Genomic DNA, 26,234 nt, shown 5'->3' with positions numbered 1-26,234 from the left:
GGAACTGAGATTGTTTTTGTTCCACTTCATGTTTCTGACCACTAATCCTACAGTCTTAGTTGTAGAGGCTAATACAACAGCAATGAGTTTAAAAGGACAGAGGCAGGACATACTGTTTTGAACTTTATTTTCAGAGCTGTGTTTAGACTATTGATTAAAATGTTATAATTTAATATGCAATTTAAAAAGGCTACCAAGGCTATTTGGATATTCAAGAGGACTAGACATCAACAGGGTTAACAGGTTACTCTCAAGCACTAGCAGATACTAGTTTGCTCATGCCACTGAAGTAGGATCTTTCCCTTTCACTCATCACCTCAAAATGCAGAGGCCTTCTACAGAAATTGCATTCCGCTGAAGAGTGTGGTTTCAACTCCAGCCCAACATTCTTCCATGTAGCCATCAGTTTCTCTGTTAGACAAAAGGAAGACATTTAAGAATATTCCGATTTTAATGAGCTTTCAGTACCTACAGCTCTTTCCCAACACTGAGTGCTGCAAATGATGAATTGCAATGTTTAGAGGTGAAGTGAAAGTAAAAATAACCCAAACAAACAAAGCAACCTACTTGAAATGCCTGACAACTTTTGCTTAGCGAAGAAAGGTGTTGAAGGAGCTCTCAAATACTGACACTAGTTCACCTTCAAAGTTATAAAGGTACCTATCCGTCTAGCCACAGCCCATTACTCTTATTCCATAATAAAATGGAACTGCCTTTCTTCAGAGAATCAAAGAGCACTTAGAGCCTTTCAGCATGCCCACGAGGTAGCTGTTACCCCATTTTACAGTTTACTAACCTGAAATCATGGAAGATTTTCCCAGGGCCAGCACAGTCTGTCTACACAAACCATGGAAGCAAGCCTCCCAGCCCAGGTCAGACTTTGGTTTGTATAAACAGCACTTTGAAGTTGTGGCTCAGGCTTTGAAGCCCCCCTCCCACAAATCTATGGAACCCAGGCTCCAGCCCAAGCTGCAACTTCAAAGTGCTGTCTATGCAGCTAGTTTTAGAGTACTAGCGTGAGCCATGCTAACTCGGTCAACTGGGCTGGGAGGCTCACTTGCGCAGACTTCCCAGCTCTGCCCAGACTCACTGGGTTGAAAATCCAGGAGTCCCAAATCTCATTTTCTAGCTATTAACTGGTACAGATTAATCAGGACTGAAATGGTGAGATACTAGGCTGCTTTGCTGCAACGAATCTTGATTAAATGTACAGATGACCAGGTGATTTATGGAAACTGCAAAATCATGGATTAGCACTATTAAACTAGCACCCACTATAAGACAATACCTCTATTTAAAAAAAAAAAACAAAAAACAAAAAACAACAACAACCCCCAAACATTAAACTAGAATGTGTATAAACCATAAAAGATGGCTGAAGACTGGTTTAGTACTGCTCTGGGCTTCTGTACTGCAGCATTTTGTAGCTTTCAGACAGTTAGCTACCACCACTCATGTTCAAAGGCAAATCAATGGGAAACATTGATAGCACTTTCTAACACTTCATTCGTAGCAATAGTTCACCTTCTTCCAAGGTGACCTTTCCCAGCTGGGCCTAGCAAAAGTGTAGATGTTTTCTTTAAATTAGCAATAGATCAGGGATCACAGCGTAAGTCTTCAGAATGAAGATCGCATAAAATGCTTTCGTGTTAACTCTGTCCAAGTCCATTCACTCACCAAGGAAATAATTCATCATCTGAGGTGTGTGATGAGGAGTAGGGGCAATACGCAGCAGCTCTTCTCCACGGGGAACTGTGGGGTAGTTTATTGCCTGGACATAGATGCTGTGCTGACTCATCAGTCTGTCACAGATCTCAGTATTTTTAGCAGCATCTGCAACCTAGATTTACAAAATGGTCAAGTTCAAGGTAACTGGAACAGTGCATGTGTAATGATCAGAAAACAAAAACAACCTTTTAGGTTTGAAAAATTAGTTAAAAACCACAATCTGTGGAAGATTCCAATTTAAGTATCGACTACCAACAAAAATCAGAATTTAGTCATTTTGTCCTCCCTGTGCTTATTAGAACAGAACGTGGTATAGAAGAGAATTTAAAACCTCCTCCTACTATTCTTAGGAGAGTACTTCCAATGTATAATTCCTTTAGTATGCATTTTTGTACACCTGAAGATATTTAAATTTAGACTGTTGTAAAAAAAAATTAGTGTTGTAATTTCATATTAAATGTGAATGGAACGTTTAGCATTTGCCAATTCAATTTGTTGGCTAACAGCCTGCTGCAAAATTAAAAACAAAAAACCACACATCCAAAAAACAGCAGGTTTTAGTAATTTAAGGAAAAACCTCAGCTTCAGCCTACATCATACTTCATAAACCTAAAATAAGCTATGCACTTTAGCATGCTGTGTAAGAATGCAAGTCAGATTCAGTTGCAGGAATTTTCTGTAATACAAACAAGTTTATTCTTGTGGAACAACTTAAAAAGAAAAGATACCATAATCTTTAGTTACCCGGATTGGAATGATGTGACTGGGACAGTGTACTACAGGGAGTCCAGCATCCATCAGCATTTGTCTCATGAGTTTAACATTGCGTTGGTGCTGGCGTCGAAGAACTTGCCCTTCCGCACTCTTTAAAGTTCTGACCGATTCAAGCGCACCAGCTAACAGCATGGGTGGCAGAGATGTTGTGAAAATGAAGCCAGCAGCATAGGAACGTACGGTGTCTATCAGAGAACTTGTACTGGAAACGTACCCGCCTACACAACCAAATGCTTTGCCTGAAAAGAAGAAACAGTCAAGATTTACTCTATCCTTTAGAAAAGATAACTGCAAGCCAGGATCTGACAGTTGTACTTACACTTTCTTGGAATCAGAGATCATTCTGACAAACATTTGAGAACTAGAACTCCAAATCCTGACTTTCCTATCAGCAACACAATTAAGTCTTTCCAATAATTAGCACGCAATAAGGGTCCTCAATTTTATTCTAGTATTTACGAATTAGTAAAAAACAAGGTTAGTCTACTCCACTACACCCCAGAAAACTCCCACCCTGTTATGAAGAAACCTTGTGACCGCTACAAGAGCATTGTTTCACTCACTCACACACACACACACACACACACACACACACACACACACCCCCCCTACTAACAGCACCTACTATGATTCCTGGGACAAAAGACTCTTGCACTGTATTTTAATGCCAGTGAAGAAAACTACGTCCTACCCAAAAAATAAACAAATTCAGTACGTATTGGAGTAAGTAAAATATATTCCAATGAGTTTAAACACTCAGGACCATTATCTGTACTCCACTACCTCTGCTTTTTTCTTCAGCTGGTTTATGTGGGTAATCTATTCCTAAAATAACCATCACTCCTGTCTTCTAGTTGCATCTTATTTATGTGCTTCATGCAATTTACTGGGCATGTACAGTAATCACCATTTCAAAATGATACCACCCAAGAGTTGAAGGCCAAAGCAAAGCCAAATTAAACTGAACCCTACTGCACTATTTTCCTGTTTATATCATGCTGATGTTTGAGATTGCAAATAAAATTCTTAAACCAAAACCCCCACCACATGGTTTTCTAAGGTGGAGTTTCAACTCTTGCTCTATATTTTAAGTACATGCTGGAAACTGTGAAAAATCTGTTTAAACTATTTGAACTCTAATAGTTAGAAAACAGTCTGCATTGCATCCAAAAGAATTTTATTGGTTCTTTCAGTTCTCGCCAAATCTCCTTACATAACTCCCATCTCGGGTTTCTGGATTAGGAACATTCCACCTTACACAAAAGAGAGTTAAGATCTAAATATAGAGTACTGCACCACAATTAACTTTCTCACAGATGAATTCTCTGTTAGAGGAGTAGGGACTATGCCACTAGGGTCATTTTGCTAACTTACCATTTCAGATGGCATTTTTGAATCAGCTTAAGTGACTTAGCCCAAGTGCCTTTGAAAGTTAATGGAAGTGGTGTGCCTAAGTCAGTCAGGCTGTTTTAAAAATCCCATGCTTCAATTTCTAGGAAAAAGTCAGTTTACTGACATTTGAGTTCATTTTATTCTTTCATCTTGTCTGCAGCGTGACCTTCTTTTACACACTTTTGTAAGAAGATACACATACCAAGTGTTCCAGAGATTATGTCCATTTTATGCATGACTCCATCCCGATCTCCTATGCCACCGCCCCGAGCTCCATATAGCCCAACAGCATGTACTTCATCTACAAAAGTGATTGCCCCATGCTCATGAGCTACATCACACAATTCTTCCAAAGGACACACTGCACCTGAGATCAAAACAGTAATCACAATTAATTGCAAGTTCTTGCTTTTCATGGTAAATACATATTTCATAGCTTAAAGAAACAAAGACAACATATGTGTTTCAGTAAGGCACCTATTTAACCAAGGATACAAGCTTTTTAAAGCAGACTCACCATCCATTGAGTGAACAGTTTCAAATGCAACAATTCTGGGAGTCGATGGATCTGATTTTTTCAGTAGTTCTCGGAGATGATTGACATCATTATGGCGAAATATGTGCTTAGGCACTCTGCTGTTCCGAATTCCTTGAATCATGGAGGCATGGTTTCCTGCATCTGAGTAAATCTCACAGCCTGAAGGGACAACCAAAGGTTACTAGTGGTTATGGCTGTACTGAGAGAGAGGACAGATGATTGTACAGATACCTAAAAATTATATAAATGGAATTGTGCTGGTAAACTTGTGTTCTAGCCCCAGAAGAGAGGGGTTGCTATAGAAATTTGTTAAATCAGAAACTTTGCAATACATACAATTTTTAAGACGGAATTTTAAGACCCACTAAAAATAGCTGTATTTTCTATTTTTGCTTTAGAGCACTTCTAAAATTAGGACACTTATTTTTGGGAATTCACAACTTTAAATTTGCATAACTGACTCAAGGCAAGTAGACACCCAATCCCAAAGTAGTATACTTTAAAATTTAATTTTATATTTGGAACTTACAGAAGTCTTAACTGTAGACATTTCTCTAGCAACAGCAGATACAGGATTGGAAAGAGTCAGTTTACCAGTGCTAACCATACCAGGGGAAAAAACTATCCTTCCACCTGCAGCTACATGGGGTGGGGAAAACAGTAGGTTTTTCCAGAAGTGAAGCCAGCCTCTGGAAACAGCAGGGAGTTACAGCAACTGGGCAGGAAGACATCCAACTAGAGTGTCATTTGCTGCCACCCATCCCTCCAATAATCCTCAGCCCCTGTGATATCAGCAGGTTGCCTTTACAGTTTCAACTTCAGATATTTGCTGGTTGATTCTGTCTTCAACACATGTCCTTCCCTACCCTTTAAAGTTCCATTTATTCTCTTTAATATTGAAGTGAGGAACTGAGATATGTACCAACCACCACCTTGGACACTCTGGTCATCGGTTGTTTCCCCACTTTGTGTCTGATACAGGTGCAGCCTGATGAAATTATTATATGGCATCTAGAACAATGCCCCAAATCCTGATCAAGGTGTTTAGGTGCCACCACAACAGAAGTTAGTGAAGACTGATTTTTTAAAAAGTGATATTTAGTGACCAAAAAAAAAAAAAGGGTCAGAATCTCAGTTATCTGAAAGAAGTTTTCAATGAAATTTCAGGGTATTTTATTTGCAGGGAATGTAGTATTACATTGCATAGTATCCAGTACATCAGATCTCACCTGGTAACATTTTAGCTAATGTGAAGAGAGTGGAATCATTAGCTACAAAGCATGACGAGAACAGCAATGCTGCATCTTTTCCATGGAGATCAGCCAACTCTTGCTCCAAATCAACATGAAATTTACTGGTTCCAGAAATATTTCTGGTGCCTCCTGCTCCAGCACCATGTTGTTTCAACGTATCCCTTTAAGAAAACGTTCAAAAGGGAAGCAGCATTAATCAATACTATTTGATAGCATGTGAACAATTCAGGAAAAGGGACATTATCTTCTATAACAAACTGCCATTCCTTAATAACTTACATAAAAGCAGTAGTGGTTAAAGAGAAATGGGTATAAGAGGTGCAACTGTATTTGTTTACAGTTTGAATAAGGACCTTGGAGGGCAAAACTAAGTTTTGCAAGGAACTTCATGAGCTCAAAGCTAATGAAAGTTACTAGCTGTGCCCCTTACAAAAACTGTAAGACTCCACTGCTTTATGCTGACCTATCTGTATTTAATAGGTACTGAGACACGTTAAGATAATTACAGTATGCGGTCCAGCAGTTTTCCATAAGCCCCCACGTATAACCAAATACAGAAAGAAGGAATATCAGGGGTTCACCAGTTAAAGCGTTGCAGCACTAGAGCCAACTGTATTTTAAAATTGTTTTATGACACTTAGTAGCCAAACAAGTGAGAAGGGAGGATATTCATGTGCTAAAAAGCAATACCCTTTACACAGCAGAAGGAATTTAATCATTAACTCAAAGCTATGACAAGCTCAAATTTTTTTTCCCCAAAAGAATGTATGTTCTAGGGAAGGTAGTTTTGTATAGTTTCCTGTAGATCACTGCATACCTTGTGGTTACCAAACATTTTACTTTTAATTTAAGTTAGAGAACTACTTACATAACAGCTCCACTCACTCGAGGGTGGCGACTCATCCCTAGGTAATCATTGCTACACCATACAGACACCTCTTTTTTGCTGATGAGGGAATCAGAGTAGTCATCTGCCATGGGAAAGACCTGTGCTCTTCGGTTCACAGTTTTGAATACACGGTACGTGTGATCCTTTTTTTTCTCATCAATTTTTTTCTCAAAGAACTGGTCATACTGGAAAGTAGAAACAGCTAGAAGAGGAGAGAGGCTATTAAATACAAGAAAGAATTAACACTTTTGAATGTCAAAAGATCTGTCTGCAGCTGGACCCTACAAAAATGGATTTAGGAGACTAATAGCAGATTCAAATTAATTAATTTTGTTAGTCAAACAACAAGAATGATCCTTACATTTTGGCAAGTTATCCTGAAGCAGATGAGATACTCTTTCTGGTTTTTGCTTTAACATAATATCCTGGAACTTCTTCAGCAAGCTATTCTGCTCTTCTCCCGAAGTCTTGCTATTCATCACAGTGGGATTCACTGGTGTTTTAGTAAACTCTGTATATTTGAGATGTTGAAAAGAAACCCAGTGATTATTAAAGTCAGTTTCACACCATCTTATATCAAAAATAAGAAAGATTGAATGCCATGAAAAGTTACAAATCCAATATCTTAAATTGTTTAAAATAATAATAAAAAAAATCTTAGTTGAGACACTAAAGCAGAGCCATAAGGCTCAGAAGCTGAAGAGAACGCAGCGTATACTTTCCTCAGACCTTGTGAAATCAAATCTTGTCTAACAAAAATTGAGGGCCAATTGAGAAGATTCAATAATTGCCTGGGACCAATTCAGTTGGCATAAGAAGTTGATATGTAGGCTACCAGAGCCAAACACATGCTTTAGTTGTAGGTAAGCGTTTCTCTATTATTCCAAGCTTCTGTTCTATTGACATGGATCATAGTTACTAGGACTTGCAGCAGACTGGAAAAGCTGGAGTGGACAGGTAAGGAACAAATGGATTTCTTCCAGAGGAAACGGCAAGACTTCATTATTATTGGTGAAAGAAAAGCCTTCCTTTAACAGAGTTTTGACAAAACTACTTTACTCTGAAAGCAACTTTGTTCTCTTTATGGCAGGGACAGTCTTATTTGTATAGTGACACGTGTAATGGGACACCAATTTCTGATCAGGGCCGCTAGGCACTACTACAATCAAAACACTAAGGAGAAGACAGTCCAGGGCAGAAGGGAGGTGGTTTCTATTAAATTACTTCTTGTCTTTAGTGTCCTGCTTTGCGCTTTCCAGCCTGTAGCTGCTTAATTCTTTGAATATGTTCATGTAGGCAGCAATGCTAATGTGTTCTACATATAGGTAAGACTTTTTGGTGAAGACATTGAATTTTTATAAGCAATATCAAGAGCTATTTCTTAGAGCTAACTCAGAGTGCTGTAGCTTGACATATATTTGTTTTGCAACTCGAACATAATTCTCACTAAAGCCAGCTGCCAAAAACATCTGTAGACAGAGAGTTGGTATAAAATAGATTACACAACAAAGTGAGTAATATAAACAGCACTGCATGAGCACAATTAAAATCCCTATATTCTGCAATAAAATCCTTTTGTTGCAGTGTCCCATGACCCTCACTCTGGCCTATAAGGTAGCAATTATGTCAGACACGGGTTTTATCTCGAAGACTAGTGCTAGCAAGCAAAGTGTTATAAAAGATTAGATTTCACGGTCTATTGCAGCATACATAAAAACATACCCTTCCTTACAGCCTGCATTTCCTGCACATCCTCTTGGAGTTCTAGGCTGGCTTTGCAGAAAACATTACTGTTCGTAGGGTTCATCTGAGCTGCCAGGAAAGGACATTTAGTGGCAGAGCTCTGACTAGTGCTCTGGCTAGTAACAGCAGGTGGATGGCTAATAGGCAGCTGGGATCCACTGGGATTCTCCTGGGACACATCTTTGGAATTTTTGGCCTCTTGGATAGGAGAAACAAAAGACAGGTTAAAAAAAGAGAAACTGGGGTGATCTGATTGCACAAGAACAAAACTTCTCTGACATCTATCTATTACACTAAACCACAAACCATTCAGAATTGCTCAACTGAGCCATCTGTACTTGCATTATCACACAATATTAAGTTTCAGTATCTGATTAACATTTAAATCCAAATTTTCTTGGAGTGCAATACTATTGCCTCTTCCCCAAATGAGGAGTCAGTGTGCTTTGTGGATGAGTTTAATTTCAATTTAAATGGTTTTCAGCTGACAGTTTCCCAATTGCCCCTTCTCCCCTACTATTTCCAGTTATAAATTCTCTAGGGAATTTTCTCAGCAAGGGTCAATAAACAGCCACAAATCATAAGAGGTCTGAGAATGCCACTGACCTGGATTTGCACCAATTACATAGTTATGATCAGTAGAACTTTGCTCTCGGACATTACACTAGAGTTTGCAGAGTATGAACTTCAGTTTTAAAATAGTCCAATTACTTTCAAAGAAGCCATATATGTTAAGTTTTAAGCAACAAGTGTTTGAGAAGATTAAGCAAAATACTTGGGGAGTACACCAGCTCAGGCAGTTACAGTTTCCAGAAGTTTCCTTCTGGCTGGGCAGTTCCCAAAGTGTTTAAAAAAAGTTCTTCCTTGTCTACTTAAGCAGGAAGCATTTATTAAACAACTCAAGGGTTGTTAATGTGAAAAACAATTGAATAAAAATGACACCCCAGAAATCTTACAGAACAAGGGACCCTATGGTCATTACCAGTGAATATTAATGTAGCGCACATACGTGCAAGTTAAAAAGATGGAATGTTGTAGAATAATGCACCTAGGATGCAAGTTATCTGACAAGAGCAGATTATATCCACCTAAAGTTGTCCTGTAATAATTTACTGTCTGCTTTGAAACAGCTTCAGGGACACAATTCATTTTCCTCTTGTGTAGGCAACATTGCTTCTTCTATACTGCATAGCTTTTCACCTTTGCTCCCACAGCAAAAGGTGAGCGTTATAGCATTCTCTGCATTTCCTAGTTTTTTGGAAGGTGGTGTGTTCCTCAAACAACCATGTTTCCCCTCCCACAATTTGCCATCCAATTATTCAGTGTGTGCTACACACTGAAACTGATTTCATTTACACTTCTATTATATTACAATAAAGCCAAGATTCAGACGTGTTACCAAATCCAAAAGTTTAGAATTCCAAACTCATAACTCTATTCTAAGTGCAACAAGCAAGGCACTGAATCTTACAGGATTAAGTAGTTTACCTTCAAAGCAAAGTTTAACAAACCAGACAGACTAAAATCAGAGACCAATCTTTTTTTAAAAACAAAAAACTGAAGTGTTTGAACAAGAACATAAGCAACACTGAGTAAGGACAACACTTTGAGATGTTTACTGGTAAACATTTCAGTCTTTTTGAAGTGTTCATGCCAGTCACTGAGAAAGCAAAATTAGGGGCAATTGAGAGGTTCTACTGTATAACCTCTCATAACCTGACAAATGTAAAGAAAAGGATGTGATCTAATATTAAACATAAATGCAGTTGTAAGTAGAATCTAAAATGTTGAAGCTTAAAATTAGATTAAAATAAATAAGCTTCTGGGTATGATAGCTTGTACATCATTAACTAGCTATAAAAAAACAACACAAAATTGACACTGACTGTCATTGGGTGGGGTTGTTTCTTCAGCTTGTTGGCAGTGAGCAACTGAAGTACCCAGGGCACGGGAAGCAGGCTTGGTCCCCACTTCCATCATTTTAGGGCAGCTCTGAGCATAAAAGAGTAGGGACTTGCCCGCCTTCTGCAGAAAAGCCTGGGATACCCGTGACAGGAAGGGGCAGCGGCGAACAACCGTTTCCATTTTCAGGTTTTTTGATCCTGTAGCAAGATATAGGAATGGTAACAGTGTTATATGCAAGTATTAGAGGATTTCTTACATATAAAACCATATTCCAGACTACTTCAGAGTTGAATAATACACAACACAATTAAGTTATAGCAGATGGAAAGCAGTACAGTACAGTGTTGCCTTTGCGAATAATAATGGCATGAATTAAGCCAAGAACCACATAAGAGTATCAGAAATATCTTAACAGGGAGACACAGGCGAGTCCAAAAGGAAGTGGAGGGAAAGCCCTGGCTAATTTAAATGGACATCAGCAGCCTATTCACGGATCTGCTGGGTTTCTTACCTGACTGTAGGATTACTGTAATAAAACAACATTTAAAATATCTCCCACCCCGCCCGTGGTTTGCTTCCACCGCAAAACCAACACGGAAATGCGATTTTACAGTCGCCCCGGGGTCAGCTGTAGCCCCCCTCCAGGCTATTTTTAACTGACGATTTCAGCTTGGCCGTGTCCCTGTCACACAGCAGGCTGGAGGAAGGCTGGGACCCGCAGCGGCTGGGGAAGGGGGCACACGGAGCAGGGGGCCTCGAGGCGGCTCCCCGGGGTGCCGGGCCAGCGGAAAGCGGCACAGAGCTGAGCGGCCCCGGGGGAACCTCACCCCGCCTTGGCGAGCCAGGCGCAGAGAGCGCGATGCGCCTACAGGGGTCCCCGGCGCCCCCACAGCCCTGCCCTCTCCCCGGGGGGCGCAGCGTCCCCAGCCCCGGGACCAGCTGCGGCCGGCGTGCCCCGCGAGGACCCCGCCGAGCGCCCTCTCATGGGGTGGCGGTCTGGGCAGGGGCCCGGCTCCTCCTACCAGTCCCGGACCGGCTGAATAGCGGGCGAATCAGGCCCGCGCTCCTCACCCACTCCCGTGCCGTGCCGTGCCGTGCCGTGCCGTGCCGTGCCGCTCCGTGCCCTTCCTCCGGCTCCAACGCTCCTCCGCGATCTTCTAGAGCCGCAGCTCCCTATATAAGCAGCCCGAGCACCGCGCATGCGCACAGCTGGACGACGCCCAGCAGTACCCCCTCCATACTCACGGCAGAGGCGCATGCGTTGGCAGAGGCCTCTCACCAGTCCTTTCCCGCGCTATGGCGCATGCGTGATGCCCTAGGGGCCTTCCCATCCCTACGCCTATACGCTGCGGGGAGGAGGGAGCAAGCGGCGCAGCGCTGGCTGCTGAGGGGAGGGAGGGGCTTGGGAAGGGACAGAGGCACGGGGGGAGGGAGGCGGGAAGGGGAGAGCTGGGGCAGAAGCTGGAGGTGCGATGCCGTTAGGCGCTGCCTCTGGGGGAGCCGAAGAGGGAAGCTCCCAGGGCAGAAGCGGGGAGAGAACAAGGACCTGCTGGGCGAGGAAAAGGGGACCTCTCACCTGGCTGCTCCCTGGCAGCGGCTTGACCTGGGAGTTAGGGGCTTGGGACTGAACAAGGCTGAGGGGGAAAGGTGGCTGCATATGGATCTGCCCCAGGAAGGGAGCAACAGCCTCCCTGTTCAAGCGAGTATGGGGAGAATGGAGGGGCACTGTCCCCTCCCCACCATGGGGACAGCTAGAGGCAGCGCTAGCCCCGCTGAGAGGCAGGGCCATAGCAAGGGAGGATGCAGGGTAGTTTCTTGCCATTTACATGCACTTCATTACTTCAGCTTTGTGATTCAGTGTTTCCATGTTACAAGTGGTGGTATAATATGTGAGCTAAAGTTGAACAGGGGTCTGGGAATCACTTCCCATGTTCTAGTTCTGACTCTCCTACTGGTGCCCTGGGCAAGTTTTCAGAAGATATTTGAACTCGGGGGCTTGATTTATTTACTGTAAAATGGAGCTCCTGGTGAGCTAGCTTTGTGTGTACAGCACCTGGTGCAATTGACAAAGGCTCCTCAGCACTCCCACAATGCAAATAGTAAATAAAAGGCATTGAACTTCTACAGTGAAAGGTGCTATGGACAGAAACTTTTGTGGGATAAGATAAATATCACATCAACTCTATGTGGGTCTAAGACTTGATAACAAGACACATAAGTGGAATATGGCACCTGCCCATACTGTCTCCCTCAAATAAATTTGCTACAAGACAATAGATAGGTGACTCCTCCACTCCTCAAAACCCAGCTCATAGATACAGGAAGACTAGATAGCCACCCCTTCTTTTAAGGACCGTTACCCTTGCTTATGTCCTGTTGCTTCGCATGTTCTTCTGTCAGCCCCTTTCTAAGGCATTGCCAGGCTTATTACGTGTATCGTGTTTTTTTTTTTAAATTAAATGACTTAAAAGCACTAAAACCATGCCAACTATTGTTTACTTCTGCTGTAAGACACTCCTCCCAATCCCTAGCTAAGAGACAGCTTCATTTTGAATTATGTTTAAGGAAGTAAGTAGTATTCAGCATTAATAACAGGATCTTTACTGTTTACCTTATTCAAGCTACAGCTAATGTAAACAAGGGTTTGTTTTGTTCAAACATTGACACTTTGTTAAACTCCGATGCTAACACTAGAAAACAGGCAGCTCTGCACCATTGTCTAGGAGCGAGGACAGAGCAAGAAAGGGGGAATTGATAGATACCCAGGAAAACAAACAACAGCGGTAAGATAACTGACCAGTGCAGCATTATCTTTTAATTTACAGTCCATCAGTTATCCTGAGAATTTAGTAGATATTTCACTCATGGATCACCAGTGCAATCTACGTTTTTATATATCACATTTGGTGATTTACTTGGCACTAGCATTTAGGTTATTAAAAGCACTCCACAAACTTTCAGTAATTTTTTTGGACTTGTGAAAATGATCATTGATACTGGTGGGATAATGACCATGCAGTTTTGGTTCTGTTATTAAACAGTACAAGTATTTGCCTTGATGATTTCATGGAAGATAATGTTACTTTGACTAATACTACATTGTGCGTGTGCGTGAAGAATTAAGGTGTGCAAGCCAGATTTCCAGAAGTGGTCAGCACATCATTTTAAAAAGCATGAACATTTCATTTAGGTGTCTAAAAAACAAACTACATACAAGGAAATGTTTGTTGTGGCATGTGAATTGGAATTCAAATGCCCAATTGTGCCTTGCTCCCCATTTGAGTAACTGAAGTTGAGGGCACTCAACTTCTTGCAAGATTTGGTCCCAAGTCAGCAGGAGAAAATCCCAGGCCAGAGCCAACCAGGATACTGCAGGAATCCAGAAAACACTACTGCTGAATATTTTTTTTTTTTTTTTTTAAAGCAAAGGTTACAGTGTAAAAATAGTTCAGAAGAAAGTTGCCTTTTAAAAAAGGTCAATGGGAGCACTGCCCATTTTTTCAAGACAGGTTTGTCTAATATTTCTGGAAACAAAAACTTGAATAGCAAGTTTGCAGCCTCTCCAGTCAGATACACCTATTAGTAATTAAAGGTGTATACCCTGCTTTTTAGTGAGGTAGGTGCAAAGGGATTTTTGTGCTTCCAAAGAAGAGATTTCAATAGCTTCTTTAACACGGTTAAACTGAAAACCATTGCCTGCCTCCTGCTTTAATAGAGCAAGACAGTATATAAACTACTAGCTCCATAGGAACATGGGCAAAATTTAAACCCAAGCCCACTGTTACAAATAGGATTCATTCCCCTTCCCGTATAAGTGGTTTTGTCCTTAGTGGTTTTCTGCCCTATTGGGCCATATGGAAAATTGTGAAGTAAAAGCAATTTTGCTTTTTCTCTACACCCATTGAACTAGAAGAGGAGACACAGAATAATGATATTTGAACATAAAGCTCTCTCATTAGCCGATCTCAAGTGGGCCATTCCCATTTTAGAGATGCAGAGCGGTTAAGCGACTTGTCCACTGTCATTCACTCAATGTCAGAAATAAAGTGCCAAACCCATATCTCCCAATTTCCATCCATGTTCTTATTCCATTAGACTGCAAAATGCAGAGTGACTTAAAAATGCATAACTTATTCGTACAGCCCCCAGAACAGTGTTAAGTGCTTGAAGAAAAAAAAAAAGAAAGACATTCCCTGTAATAGAGAATTTACAGTCAGAGGCCCAGATTCTGCAAATTTTCCCATATGAGCAAACTCTGTGTCTATGTGGAGCCCCATGAAGGTCAATGGGGTTCTGTGTGGGCACAAGAATCTGCCTGCATTGAGTAATTTTCATGATCTCTGCCTAAATATTAAATAAATTAATCACGTGATTAAACAAATTAATAGAATACCATTTATTTAAATATTTGTGGATGTTTTCTACATTTTCAAATATATTGATTTCAATTACAATATAAAATACAAAGTGTACAGTGCTCACTTTATATTTATTTTTGATTACAAGTATTTGCACTGTAAAAAAAAAGAAAGTATTTTTCAATTCACCTAATACAAGTACTGTAGTGCAATCACTTTATTATGAAAGTTGAACTTAAAAGTGTAGAATTATGTACAAAAAAACCTGCATTCAAAAATAAAACAATGTAAAATTTTAGAGGCTGCAAGTCCACTCAGTCCTACTTCTTATTCAGCCAATTGCTCAGACAAACAAGTTTGTTTATATTTGCAGGAGATAATGCTGCCCACTTCTTGTTTACATTGTCACCTGGAAGTGAGAACAGGCGTTTGCATGGCACTGTTGTAAACGGTGTTGCAAGATATTTATATGCCAGATGCACTAAAGATTTATATGTCCCTTCAGGCTTCAACCACCATTCCTGGGGACATGGGTCCATGCTGATGACGGGTTCTACTCGATAATCTAAAGCAGTATGGACCGATGCATGTTCACTTTCATTATCTGAGTCAGATGCCACCAGCAGAAGATTGTTTTTCTTTTTTGGTGGTTTGGGTTCTGTAGTTTCCACATCAGAGTGTTGCTCTTTTAAGACTTCTGTTAGCATATCTGACACATCAATACCTTGCAATGCCGGCTACAAAAGTGCCAAGCAAATACTTGTTCTCGCTTTCAGGTGACATTGTAAATAAGAAGAGGGCAGCCTTATCTCCTGTAAATGTAAACAAGCTTGTTTGTCTTAGTGATTGGCTGAAAAAGAAGTAGGACCGAGTGGACTTGTAAGTGCTGAAGTTTTACATTGTTTTGTTTTTAAGTGCAGTTATGTAACAAAAATAAATAAATCTATATTTGTAAGTTGCATGTTCACAACAGAGATTGCACTACAGTACTTGTATGAGGTGAACTGAAAAATACTATTTCTTTCGTTTATCATTTTTATAGTGCAAATATTTATAATAAAAATATACACTTTGATTTCAGTTACAACACGGAATACAATATATATGCAAATATAGAAAAACACCCAAAATATTTTATAAATTTCAATTGGTATTCTATTGTTTAATAAAAATAGAAAAGGAGTACTTGTGGCACCTTAGAGACTAACAAATTTATTTGAGCATAAGCTTTCGTGAGCTACAGCTCACTTCATTGTTTAACAGTGTGATTAAAACTGCGATTAATTTTTTTGAGTTAATCATGTGAGTTAACTGCAGTTAATCGACAGCCCTAGTAAAGATGCAGTGAGTGACGGCAACCAAGAATGGGGTATGAAAGAGGAGGGAGAAAGGGTTAGATTACAGAAGAAAGGCCTTGCAGTCAGAACCACCAAGAACTACACCACGCACAGTGAACTTGTGGAACTCCTTGCCAGAGGATGTTGTGAAGGCCAAGACTATAACAGGGTTCAAAAAAGAACTAGATAAGTTCATGGAGCATAGGTCCATCAATGGCTATTAGCCAGGATGGGCAGGGATTGTGTCCCTAGCCTCTGTTTGCCAGAAGCTGGGAATGGGCGAAAGGGAATGGATCACTTGCTGATTTCCTGTTCTGTTCATTCCCTCTGGGGCACCTGGCATTGGCCACTATCAGAAGACAGGATACTAGGCTAGCTGGACCTTTGGTCTGACCCAGTATGGCTGTTATGTTCTTAGTGGCACATAAACCCATGTGTACATGTGTATAAAAAGGAGAAACAGCAAATTTTAATCTCAATCAATTCAGAACACAAGGAAAATGATGGCCTTTATAATAGGTCCAGAAACAAACAAACAAAAAAAACCATACATGCTAATCCGGTCTATTTTTGGAAAAAACAACAACCCCTAACTATATCAGGACTATTCAGCTGAGTTTTCTATGGTATTTCTAAAATAAATGGGTTCCACAGTTGCATGATACTTTACAAGAAAGGTTTCAGAGTAACAGCCGTGTTAGTCTGTATTTGCAAAAAGAAAAGGAGTACTTGTGGCACCTTAGAGACTAACCAATTTATTTGAGCATAAGCTTTCGTGAGCTACAGCTCACTTCATCGGATGCATACTGTGGAAAGTGTAGAAGATCTTTTTATATACACACAAAGCATGAAAAAATACCTCCTCCCACCCCACTCTCCTGCTGGTAATAGCTTATCTAAAGTGATCACTCTCCTTACAATGTGTATAATAATCAAGTTGGGCCATTTCCAGCACAAATCCAGGTTTTCTCACCCCCCCCCCCCCACCACACACACACACACAAACCCACAGGAGAGTGGGTTTGTGTGTGTGTGTGGGGGGGGTGGGTGAGAAAACCTGGATTTGTGCTGGAAATAGCCCGATCTAAGGTGCCACAAGTACTCCTTTTCTTTTTACAAGAAAGTTAGAGATGGTATAAGAAGTGTTGATTTTGATGATGGTTTGCAGTTAATTTGTATTTAAAGTTTGCTTGGAGGGGGATAATATGTATCCTAGAGTTTTACTGGTAGATGGAGACAAGGAGTAATAACAGAATCATTACATTCATGCCAAATATGTTTTCCTCTTATCCAGGTGACAGCAGCCCCAGAATGGAAGACAGTTGCTTTTGTTTTGTACGAGTTGGCAAGACTCGGATTATTGAAGCTAATATATTGTGTTTTCATTTTTGATAAATCTTGTTCAATCTGTAAAGCAGGAGAAATATACAAGGTGGAGAGCAAGGTCAGAAGATAATATTGCAAAAGACGTCATTACATTTTGGACTTGGATCTTCAAATTAATTTGAGTTTGAGTTCTGGGAGTATAATTGACTTTCTGGCAGTCAAAAAACTGTTCTGATAGTTTGTGATGCTGGCAATTTTGACAAGTGTATGTAATAGTGTAAGTTACATTGAAGAGTGATCTGATGGACATTTTCATGATCCAGGACACGGATGATGATATTTTAAACATCTGAATTGTAGCTGAGTTGGCAGGATGAAAGTCAGTTAATTGGAGTAAGCATCCTTTTTTCCTATATTTTTGCTGTGCGGTGAGGAAGGATTTGCACATATGGTATGTAGTAGAAATATTCAAATCCAAAATTCTACCCAGTAATGATGTTACACATGACACATCAGCTTAACTAGTCAGACCACTAAAAATAGATCACAATGATCCACTAAGTACCGACCTTTAAAAAACAAACTTGATGGACACCTATTACCTTATAGGCCACATGAAATGGAACATATCCCCTCTATGTGGATTAACCCAGTAGAATGACAAAATCTGGAAAGCCAGTCTTTTCTCAAGAAGGGCACATCCCTTTACAGAACACAATGGAACTTTCATCAAAAGCAGTAAGCCATACCTGATCCATCATTAAAATAAATATGTATCATGCCACCAGAGAGTGAGCACTTTGCTCCCCATCCCCCAGTGGAGAAATGAACAAATACCCATTGACAGCACCAGATTACAAAGATAGCTTTAACACTGTCAAAAGAACACTGTTCTCACCAGAAATCTTCCATTTTATATCGTTGGTTTTCTCTTTATTAGACTGAAGCAGTACAGTTTCACAGCAGGAGTACACAAAACACCCTTGCAATCAGCATACTAGGCTGAAATATTACTGGATATTTAGGATTCTGCCCAATAAATAGTATTCACTGCTGTGAAAGATCCCTGCTCCTTGAATATCACAATAGTTACCTATATAGTAAGTGGGGTCTGTGTTAGCTGAAATTAGCTGTATTAGGCAGAAATATTGGGTGAAAAGGTGGCACAAATCAGTGAATCTCAATTAACTTCAGTGGAGCTATGCCAGTTTACACCAGCTGAGGTTCTGGCCCAATATTTCTAAGTTGGCAAAAACTAAGTTACTACTCCTTGACTTCATCTGCCAGTAAACTTCTAGGATCCCATATTCTCCTCTGACCAAACTCAGATACAAATTGACTGAAAATCTTGGTAAAGCTCAACATCACTTCTTAGGCAATCTCTAACTTTCTTATAAAGCCTCATGCAACCATGGGCCCACTCCACTGTAAGAAATACCATAATACTCAGAGATGAAATGCCCTCATTTCTAGTCCTAAAGGACTAAAGCTACCCAGCAGGTGTTATGCCATATGTACATTATTGGTCACCAGTATTAGGGAAATTCTGTGTATTAGGATAGCACTCAATGCACTAGGTATTGCCCGCCTATATCATAAGCTCTGAAGAGCTCACACCAAGGGAGAGTGAAGCATAAATCTGGCAAAGATCTCTGTATACAAATATCAACTATCTGGGACTGGCCCACGAGCCAACTAACACTGGCTCAGGTAATTTCTTGTAGGCATCACAGCATAGATGGGTTGCAAAGAGGGATTTAAAGGAGAAGGCTACAGTGGCTGTGTGTAGTGGGGGTTCCAAGCATAAGAGGTGGCCGAGAAGGTGGCATGGAGGGGTTTGTTTGGGAAGTGTGGGCTCTAGGTTGGCACTGGCAGAGGGCAGGAGAGGTGATCCAGTAAGAAGAGTTGATAAGTAGGGAGGTGACAGGATTGTGTAGGGCCTTGAACATGACCTGATGAAAAATGGGAAGCCTGTGGACGGATTCAAAGGGAAGAAGTCAGTGCAATAAACCAGGAGAACAATCTTGCAGCTACATTGTGTATGGACTGGTGATCAGGGATATCACTGGTGCTGTTCTGTACTTTAGTTTGCTTGTACATACAGTGTCTGGATGGATGGAAGGGAAGAGACAATGGGGAAGTTCTGCTATTACAAAGATACCTCTATGGACAGAGAAGGAACTCAGCCAGTTTTTTCCACCAGCACTCTTAGCTGCTGTCGTTGAAAGACAAGCCTGTATGTAACTGATACAAAATGCATTACCCTCCTTCTCTTCCCCACAGCCCCCCACTCCTCCATCACCCCATTATGTCATGAGGGGAACTAGATATTATGAAGCTGGGACTCAGTGTTTCCTGCAGTGCTACCCTTTGTAGGTCTGATGTTTCCCAGGACTTCTACTGCATCAGTGATTGTTTCATGCCACGCATAGTGCCTCCTATCAGGTAGTGAGGGGAAGTGTGGTGGGTAGCAGGCACCTGGCTTGCCATAGCATCACCACGAGGGCAGTATGGCCAGGAGAGGTCAGCACAGTAGTAGGAAGGAAACATTAAAAAGAAAATCTAGTCCTCCTTTAAACAGTTGAGGAAGTGGAATGGGTCTCTCAGGATTTGGCAAGGATCCTGTACTGACCTGGGAGCAAAGCGGCCAAGGTGTTAGGAACTATAAGAAAAGGGGGAGTTGATGTTTGCAGTGGGTCCAGAAGGGAATGGGAAGGGCTGAGTATCGGCTTGGGGCCTAGAGAGTTTTTGACATATTGGCAAAAAGAAAAGGAGTACTTGTGGCACCTTAGAGAGCCACAAGTACTCCTTTTCTTTTTGCGAATACAGACTAACACGGCTGTTACTCTGAAATTTGACATATTGGGTACACCTACACAGCAAAGAAAAACCCGTGGCTGGCCTATGCCAGCTGACTTGGGGCCACAGGGCTGTTCATTGCTGGGTAGACTTCTGGGCTCAAGCTGAAGCCTGAGCTCTGGGACCCTCCCACCTCACAGAGTCCTAGAGCCCAGGCTCCAGCCTGAGCCTGGACATCTACACAGCAATGAAACAGCCCCACAGCCCAATCCCTGGGTGTCCAAGTCAGCTGGCATGGGCCAGCCACGGGCATCTAGTTGCTGTGTAGACATACTCATAAAGCTGTAAATGGCCTGGGGCTGATCTAAGAGATCCTTACTGCCACAGTTAGGGCAACTGGGGGTATCTCAGGTGTGTCCCTAGCAGCCTAAGAGATAGGGGAGTTTCTGGCAGGCTGTTCTCTACTGTTTCATGCCCTTGCTCTCTAATAACCTAATAATCTTCACGGCCCACTGCAAGGTCCATCTTTTTCACCCAGGCCCAGAAGGAGATGGATATGGTTAGAGAACACGTTGGGGACAGAATAGTGATGGAGGAGAAGCAAACTGGTGCTGAGGGACCTGAGAGAAAGAAAGGACTTGATCACACCTCCCTGTTGGAGCTTGTATGCCACTGGCTCAAACAGAAACTCTGCATTTGCATAGGCACAACATTCAGATCAATTTGGGTCATATAGATTCTGTCTCCCTTGTGAGCGTGACAAAACTCTAGTCATAATACTGAAAGTCATACCATTGATATAGAAGCATGGAGGTGTGAGGGCAACAAATTTGCACCTCTTTCAGCACTGATGAGTTAGCCTTGCAGACTGAAAGAGACAATAATGCGTCCAGCACATTGGAGAAGATCTTTACAACCAAACAGGCCAAAAAACTTAATTAGGATTCTGCAGAATATAGCCAAAGCCACACAGATGTAAATGCTGCAATTCCATATAGATTTCTGTGAAGATGGGACTCCCTTTCCCTGATCAATAGCCTTTGAGCGACATTGCATAATAACCTTTGTGTTTTATACTTTTAAGTAGGTGGGGAGCGGGGGGGAGGAAGAGGCAATCAAGCTTGGATTTCTGGGTACAATAAGAAACAGACAGCCATGCAGTTACCATGATAAGGTACCTAACCCAGAGCAGATAGAAGGACACAGCTGAGAGGCAACCTGACAGAAATTATTTTGTTCTTACCTTCTTCCGTTTGTCAGTTGAACTCTCTTATTTTTCCTGGTTCTCTAGTTTCCATCCCTCTGCACTTTGCTTCTCTCACTCCCTGGGTCTCTTAAAGAGAGAAGTATGGTCTTAAAACAGATTACCCTCAAAATGACATGTGTTTCCTGTAACAACTGGGAAGTACAATGTCTTGCCTCAGTTCTGGGCTCTGTGTGGGGATATCCTATATTGAGAAAGGCCTACAAAGCATTCATCTGCCATCTAACACACAGCTCTGATCAGCAGTTAGTACAACAGCCCCCTTTCAAACGTTGCTTTTTAAGGGCCAGGCCTATGCAGGGGGTAGGCCTTTTGAAGAGATAGAGCAGCACAGGTGTGGCTGGAGGCAGTGCTAATGAACATTACCTGTAAGACTTCCCTGAGGCAGGGGAAGGGTGGTTACTGGGTAGCGGTAACTCTGTAAGCAGTTTGGTGAGAATGATGGTGATCTATTCAAGTATTGCCTTTTTATCTAGGCAGCTGCCAAAATGTTTTAAAGGTCTTTGCAGGCTCTATGTAGAGGATTGGCTAGCTCAAGGGATTAGGATATAAACCCTTTCACTTTGGAACTGCTTATCCAAATCTGTCCCTCTCCGCAAGTAGCTTAAGGGTATTAGTATTATGAAGTATCTGCAACACTTCTATGTTGCTGTCTATTGATGTGACACTTTATAGAATGTGCTCCCTGTCCTGAAGATCTTACAATCTGTCAGTCACTAATGCGAAGGAGAAGGGAGGATGGTTTTGCTGGAGATAGCTGTTCCCATCTGGGATGGAAGCAAGGTGATCCTGCTATGGAAGGATTTAGAGGAGTAGGTGAGTGCTTATTGTTATCTGATGACTGTTTGGTGAACTAATTTTTGGCGGGGGGAGTGTGTGTGTGTCTGTCTGTCTGTCTCGATTCAGGGCCTACTGGACAGGAGTTCCCTCTACAAAAAACACTGTTATAACAGCTCTGATTAGCAGTCTCAGAGGCCAAGAGTTGACTGCATATGAGGACTGAACTACTGTTCACCTCTAGAAGTGGCCCAGCCATGGTGGATTTGAGGCATTTTAGTGTGGCAGCACAGAGGAAACATATGCAATCTCTGGTGTGACCTGCACTGTACCTAATCTGTGGATGAAGAAACCCAGGGTGTTCAGGGCTGGTGGTATTTGAAAGTCTGTTTGTATGTAGTTAACCAAGAAGGTCTGTGGAGAAGTGGCATGTAAATATTATATTGTGGCTAAGTACCTGTAAGAGGCAAGGTGCTAAATCAGGATCAAGGGGTGAAAGTGCTAGTGATTCTTTCAACTATTAATGTGTGTACTGGCAGATTGTGTATTCCAAAATTTGTTTATATCTCATTGAGGTGTGGGGTGGATTATGCCCAGGTCAAGCTGTGACTGTGCATAACTGGAGCCCAGCATACTGGTTAAAACATCCATTATTGGATCCATAGCTCCAGAACATCTAGTCTGTCTGCTAGGTCTGCCTCCTATGTTCCAGCAGCTCAGCTGGATTCAGCACTTCCTTTTCATCCCAGAAAGGGGCACTGCATTGAGTTCAGAGGCCGGGCTACTTCTCAAAAGGGGTTGTGGGTTCAGAGGAATGAGTGTTGTGTTTCTTTGAGCAACTTCCAAGTTGCATCACACTTGCAATATTTTTTTCCCAGTGTGGGAACCTCTGATTTCTTTTTCTCCAGATTTGGAATTCAGAATCTTTGACAAATTCAGCAGCTTCTCTTTCCCCAGTGGAGGCTCCTAAGGGACAGAGTTACCTTCTCTGTTTTCAAGTCAGATATAATATGATCTTGACTCCCTACTTGAAATGAAATTGGAGGCCTTGGGGTACTTTTAGCTGTCCATTTCCATAGGTCAGCTCACTAGTTTTCACTGCCCTATCTGAATTGGGCAGACCAGTTCTAGCACAAATCTACATTCAGCTTCTATAGTAGGATGGTGGGCTTTCCTCTGAAGGCCTCAAAAAGAAACTTTGCAGTACTGGAGCTTGGTTAAATCTGTGCTGTTCCAATTACTGTTGAAGTCAATGGAATGCCTCCCAATAAAGTTGCTGGATCTAGCCCATAGAAAGTATGTCCACTCTAGTTCTGGTAACCTAATTCCAGAAGAGAAGGAGACTGAGATACTGTGGTTTTCTTATCACGTAAGTTTAATTAGGGACTTATTCCAGCTGTGCCACATACACAATGTACGAGGTTTATAAGATTGGTCACGGAAATCAGCCTAAAAGGAAAAGACTTGCTCTTAAAGTGCATGCCCACACCCATGCACTCATCCAGGGTCACTAGGGGAAGCCAGCCAATGCTCCAAAAGTTAATTAAAGGGTTGTGAAAGTTTTAATGTCATGCTCTTGTCTCAAATCATGAAGGAAGAGGAAACACCTGGTAGAAAAACCCAACTCCTCTGTCTAATTCAAAGACTTTGTTTGTCTAAAAGAGGATACATGAACACACATGTTCCCTTGGAATGCTGCACCTCCCCTGCACTACAGGAAATGTGTGAAAATTGTTCCAGCAGATCTGTCTGAGGGGGGCAAGCTATTCCACTTTGTATAAAATAATGGAGTAGTCTGTGGGCCAGAGAGAATGAGAATAACTCCATAGACTGGTGGTTGGGACAGTCACCTGGCAGAGGGGAGAGCGAAATTCAAGTCCCTGGGGCATCCACGTTAGGCAGAGGAAGGAATTGAACCTGGGCCTCCCACATGCTGGGCAAGTGCCTACTGTGATGTTATTGATATAAGCTGGGACCGTATAGATCATTGTTGCAACCAAAGTCCTGTAGTGGCACCAAATCTTGTACAAAGGGGGTCAAATGAGGTGTCTAAGACAAGGTTATGGTTTGCTGGTTATGATTATGCTGTCTATATATGTGTATCATTTTTATAGTTAAAGTTATGAATATTGGCTCTATACTGTCTATATTTCAAACTTGTGCTATGCTTCTGGGGAACACTCCAGACAAGTTGATGTCAGCTCTGCTTAGCCTGCTTGATGGCCCATTAAGGACCATCAGCTATACAATTGACCCACTGAGAGAAGGCAGACTCGCCTTAAGACTCAACAAGGTATGCAGGGACATGCCTATGGACAGAACTGAGGTTTTTCCATGTCATGTGATGGACAGCTTGTCTTTGGAACAAAGAAAGACAGACCGGATGGCAAGAGAATATAAAAAGCTGCTGCAGCTCCTCCATCTTGTCTTCAGTCCTGCTTCATACCTCTGGAGGGACTTTGCTACAAATGGAAGCTCTAAACAAAGGAATAATGACCCATCCCAGCTGTGGATGTACTCCAGAGACTTGATTTGAACCTGCAGTTTATTCTATCACTGCTGCAAGCCTGAACCAAGAACTTTGCCATTACTATATGTAGTTGATTCCATGTAACCAATTCTAGCTCTCATCTATATCTTTTTCCTTTTATGAATAAACCTTTAGATTTTAAAGGATTGGCAACAGTGTGATTTGTATTATTGTATTGATTTGTATATTGACCTGGGTCTGGGGCTTGGTCCTTTGGGATTGAGAGAACTTTTTTCTTTTACTGGGGTATTGGTTTTTATAACCATCTGTCCTCATAACGAGTGGCACTGGTGGTGATACTGGGAAACTGGAGTGTCTAAGGGAATTGCTTGTGTGACTTGTGGTTAGCCAGTGGGGTAAAACCACAGTCCTCTCTGTCTGGCTGATTTGGTTTGCCTTAGAGGTGGAAAAACCCCAGCCTTGGGCTGTGACTGCCCTGTTTTAAGCATCCGATGAAGTGAGCTGCAGCTCACGAAAGCTTATGCTCAAATAAATTGGTTAGTCTCTAAGGTGCCACAAGGACTCCCTTTTCTGTTTTAAGCAGTTTGTCCTGAATTGGCACTCTCAGTTGGGTCCTGCCAGAACCAGCATTGTTACACCTACCCACAGGGTTAAAAGCTAGACCCATGAGAAGTTTTTTTCAGGGTGTAATTACTCCCACTGTTAAAAAAAACTTGCACCTTATTTCCAGTCTGAAATTTGTGTAACTTCAACTTCCAACCATTGGAGTGTGATAGGATAGGATTGCTGCCAATTTATTGCTGGAATGAATTCACCATCTGAGGGGGTCTCCATAGCAAATGCTTGGGCAGCTGTTGACTTAGGGCGTGAGCTGTCCCCTTTCGTGCCAGCCGTGAATTTAGCCTTAGTGAAGGCGAAACTACTTCCTCCAAGAGATCATTGTATTGTGAAATGCAGCCTTGAGAAAGCATCGTGAAAGACATGCCAGCCCAAACCCAATTAACTCTCCTACCTTCACTTAATGGTAATGACCTACTAGTGAGACTGTACTCATTCATTAATAACAACTACTTGCCCTAGGTGATTGGGCGAGCAGAAATGTGCAAGGCTGGCCTAACTTCTCCCACTCTTCCCTTGCTTCACTCCAAAACCTGTACAAACTTGAAATAATTCACATTAGTTTTGCTATCTTTGGAGACTGAAAGGTGCACAGACCATCATTGTCAGCCCATCTCTCCACTCTTTCTGGAAGACTAGAAATGAGCATGAGCCAACATCCTGGATCCAAACACTACCTGGTGTTGAAATCCAGACTTCACTTCAGGAATTGAGCCCTGCTTTTTAAAAATATTTTTAAACGCTCTTTTTAGTGTATTTGGCATATGCTATGGTCTCCTGAGGATTGTGGTTGTATTTTAGTTGCTTGAGCAAAGGAAACAGTCGCTTGATAAATAAAACATAATCATCATTATCGCAGCCCATGTGCCTGACACAAGGAGAATCAACAGGGTTTTAAGCAGCTCCAAAACACGGAGCAGTCACATGGAGAAAGATGCAAAGCGTGACCCAGTTTCCAGGCAGGGCAGATTACAGATTCGACTTTCAAACTGTGTATCCTGGCCCCACCCACTCCCTTAAACCCCCAGACAGACACTTGCAC

The 26,234-nt window shown here is 41.7% G+C and overlaps 1 protein-coding gene across 4 annotated transcripts; it reads right to left on the bottom strand.

Annotated features, from left to right (window-relative positions):
- Positions 1-110: 110 nt before the first annotated feature.
- On the bottom strand, positions 111-24,746 carry ALAS1 (5'-aminolevulinate synthase 1). 4 transcript variants are annotated; one of them, XM_043551429.1, is made up of 11 exons: positions 21,286-24,746; positions 10,204-10,419; positions 8,297-8,515; positions 6,936-7,085; positions 6,554-6,776; positions 5,662-5,846; positions 4,412-4,591; positions 4,097-4,261; positions 2,473-2,741; positions 1,678-1,840; positions 111-411 (listed from the first exon to the last, which is right to left on the bottom strand). In XM_043551429.1, the coding sequence occupies exons 2-11, from the start codon at positions 10,400-10,402 to the stop codon at positions 251-253; spliced, it is 1,914 nt and encodes a 637-aa protein (XP_043407364.1). In that variant the 5' UTR covers positions 10,403-10,419; positions 21,286-24,746; the 3' UTR covers positions 111-250. The 4 variants fall into 4 exon arrangements, with proteins under 4 accessions (XP_043407364.1, XP_043407365.1, XP_037760724.2 ...); XM_043551430.1 differs by having other exon boundaries at positions 10,336-10,419; XM_037904796.2 differs by lacking the exon at positions 21,286-24,746 and adding an exon at positions 11,294-11,513.
- Between the last annotated feature and the right edge of the window lie 1,488 nt (positions 24,747-26,234).

The sequence above is a fragment of the Chelonia mydas genome, chromosome 7 (genome assembly GCF_015237465.2).
Source record: "Chelonia mydas isolate rCheMyd1 chromosome 7, rCheMyd1.pri.v2, whole genome shotgun sequence".
NCBI classification, from domain to species: Eukaryota; Metazoa; Chordata; order Testudines; family Cheloniidae; genus Chelonia; species Chelonia mydas.
The sequence above is the reverse complement of the archived record's forward strand: the minus strand, read 5'-3'. Positions and strand labels throughout refer to the sequence as shown.

Coding starts and splice junctions, on each gene's coding strand:
- ALAS1 (XM_037904796.2), bottom strand. CDS start 11,480: ATGCGCCTCTGCCGTGAGTATGGAGGGGGTACTGCTGGGCGTCGTCCA. Junction 4,592..5,661: donor ATTAGCTAAAATGTTACCAG/GTGAGATCTGAT, acceptor TTGTCCCTTCAG/GCTGTGAGATTTACTCAGAT. Junction 2,742..4,096: donor CATAATCTCTGGAACACTTG/GTATGTGTATCT, acceptor TCTTCTTTTCAG/GCAAAGCATTTGGTTGTGTA.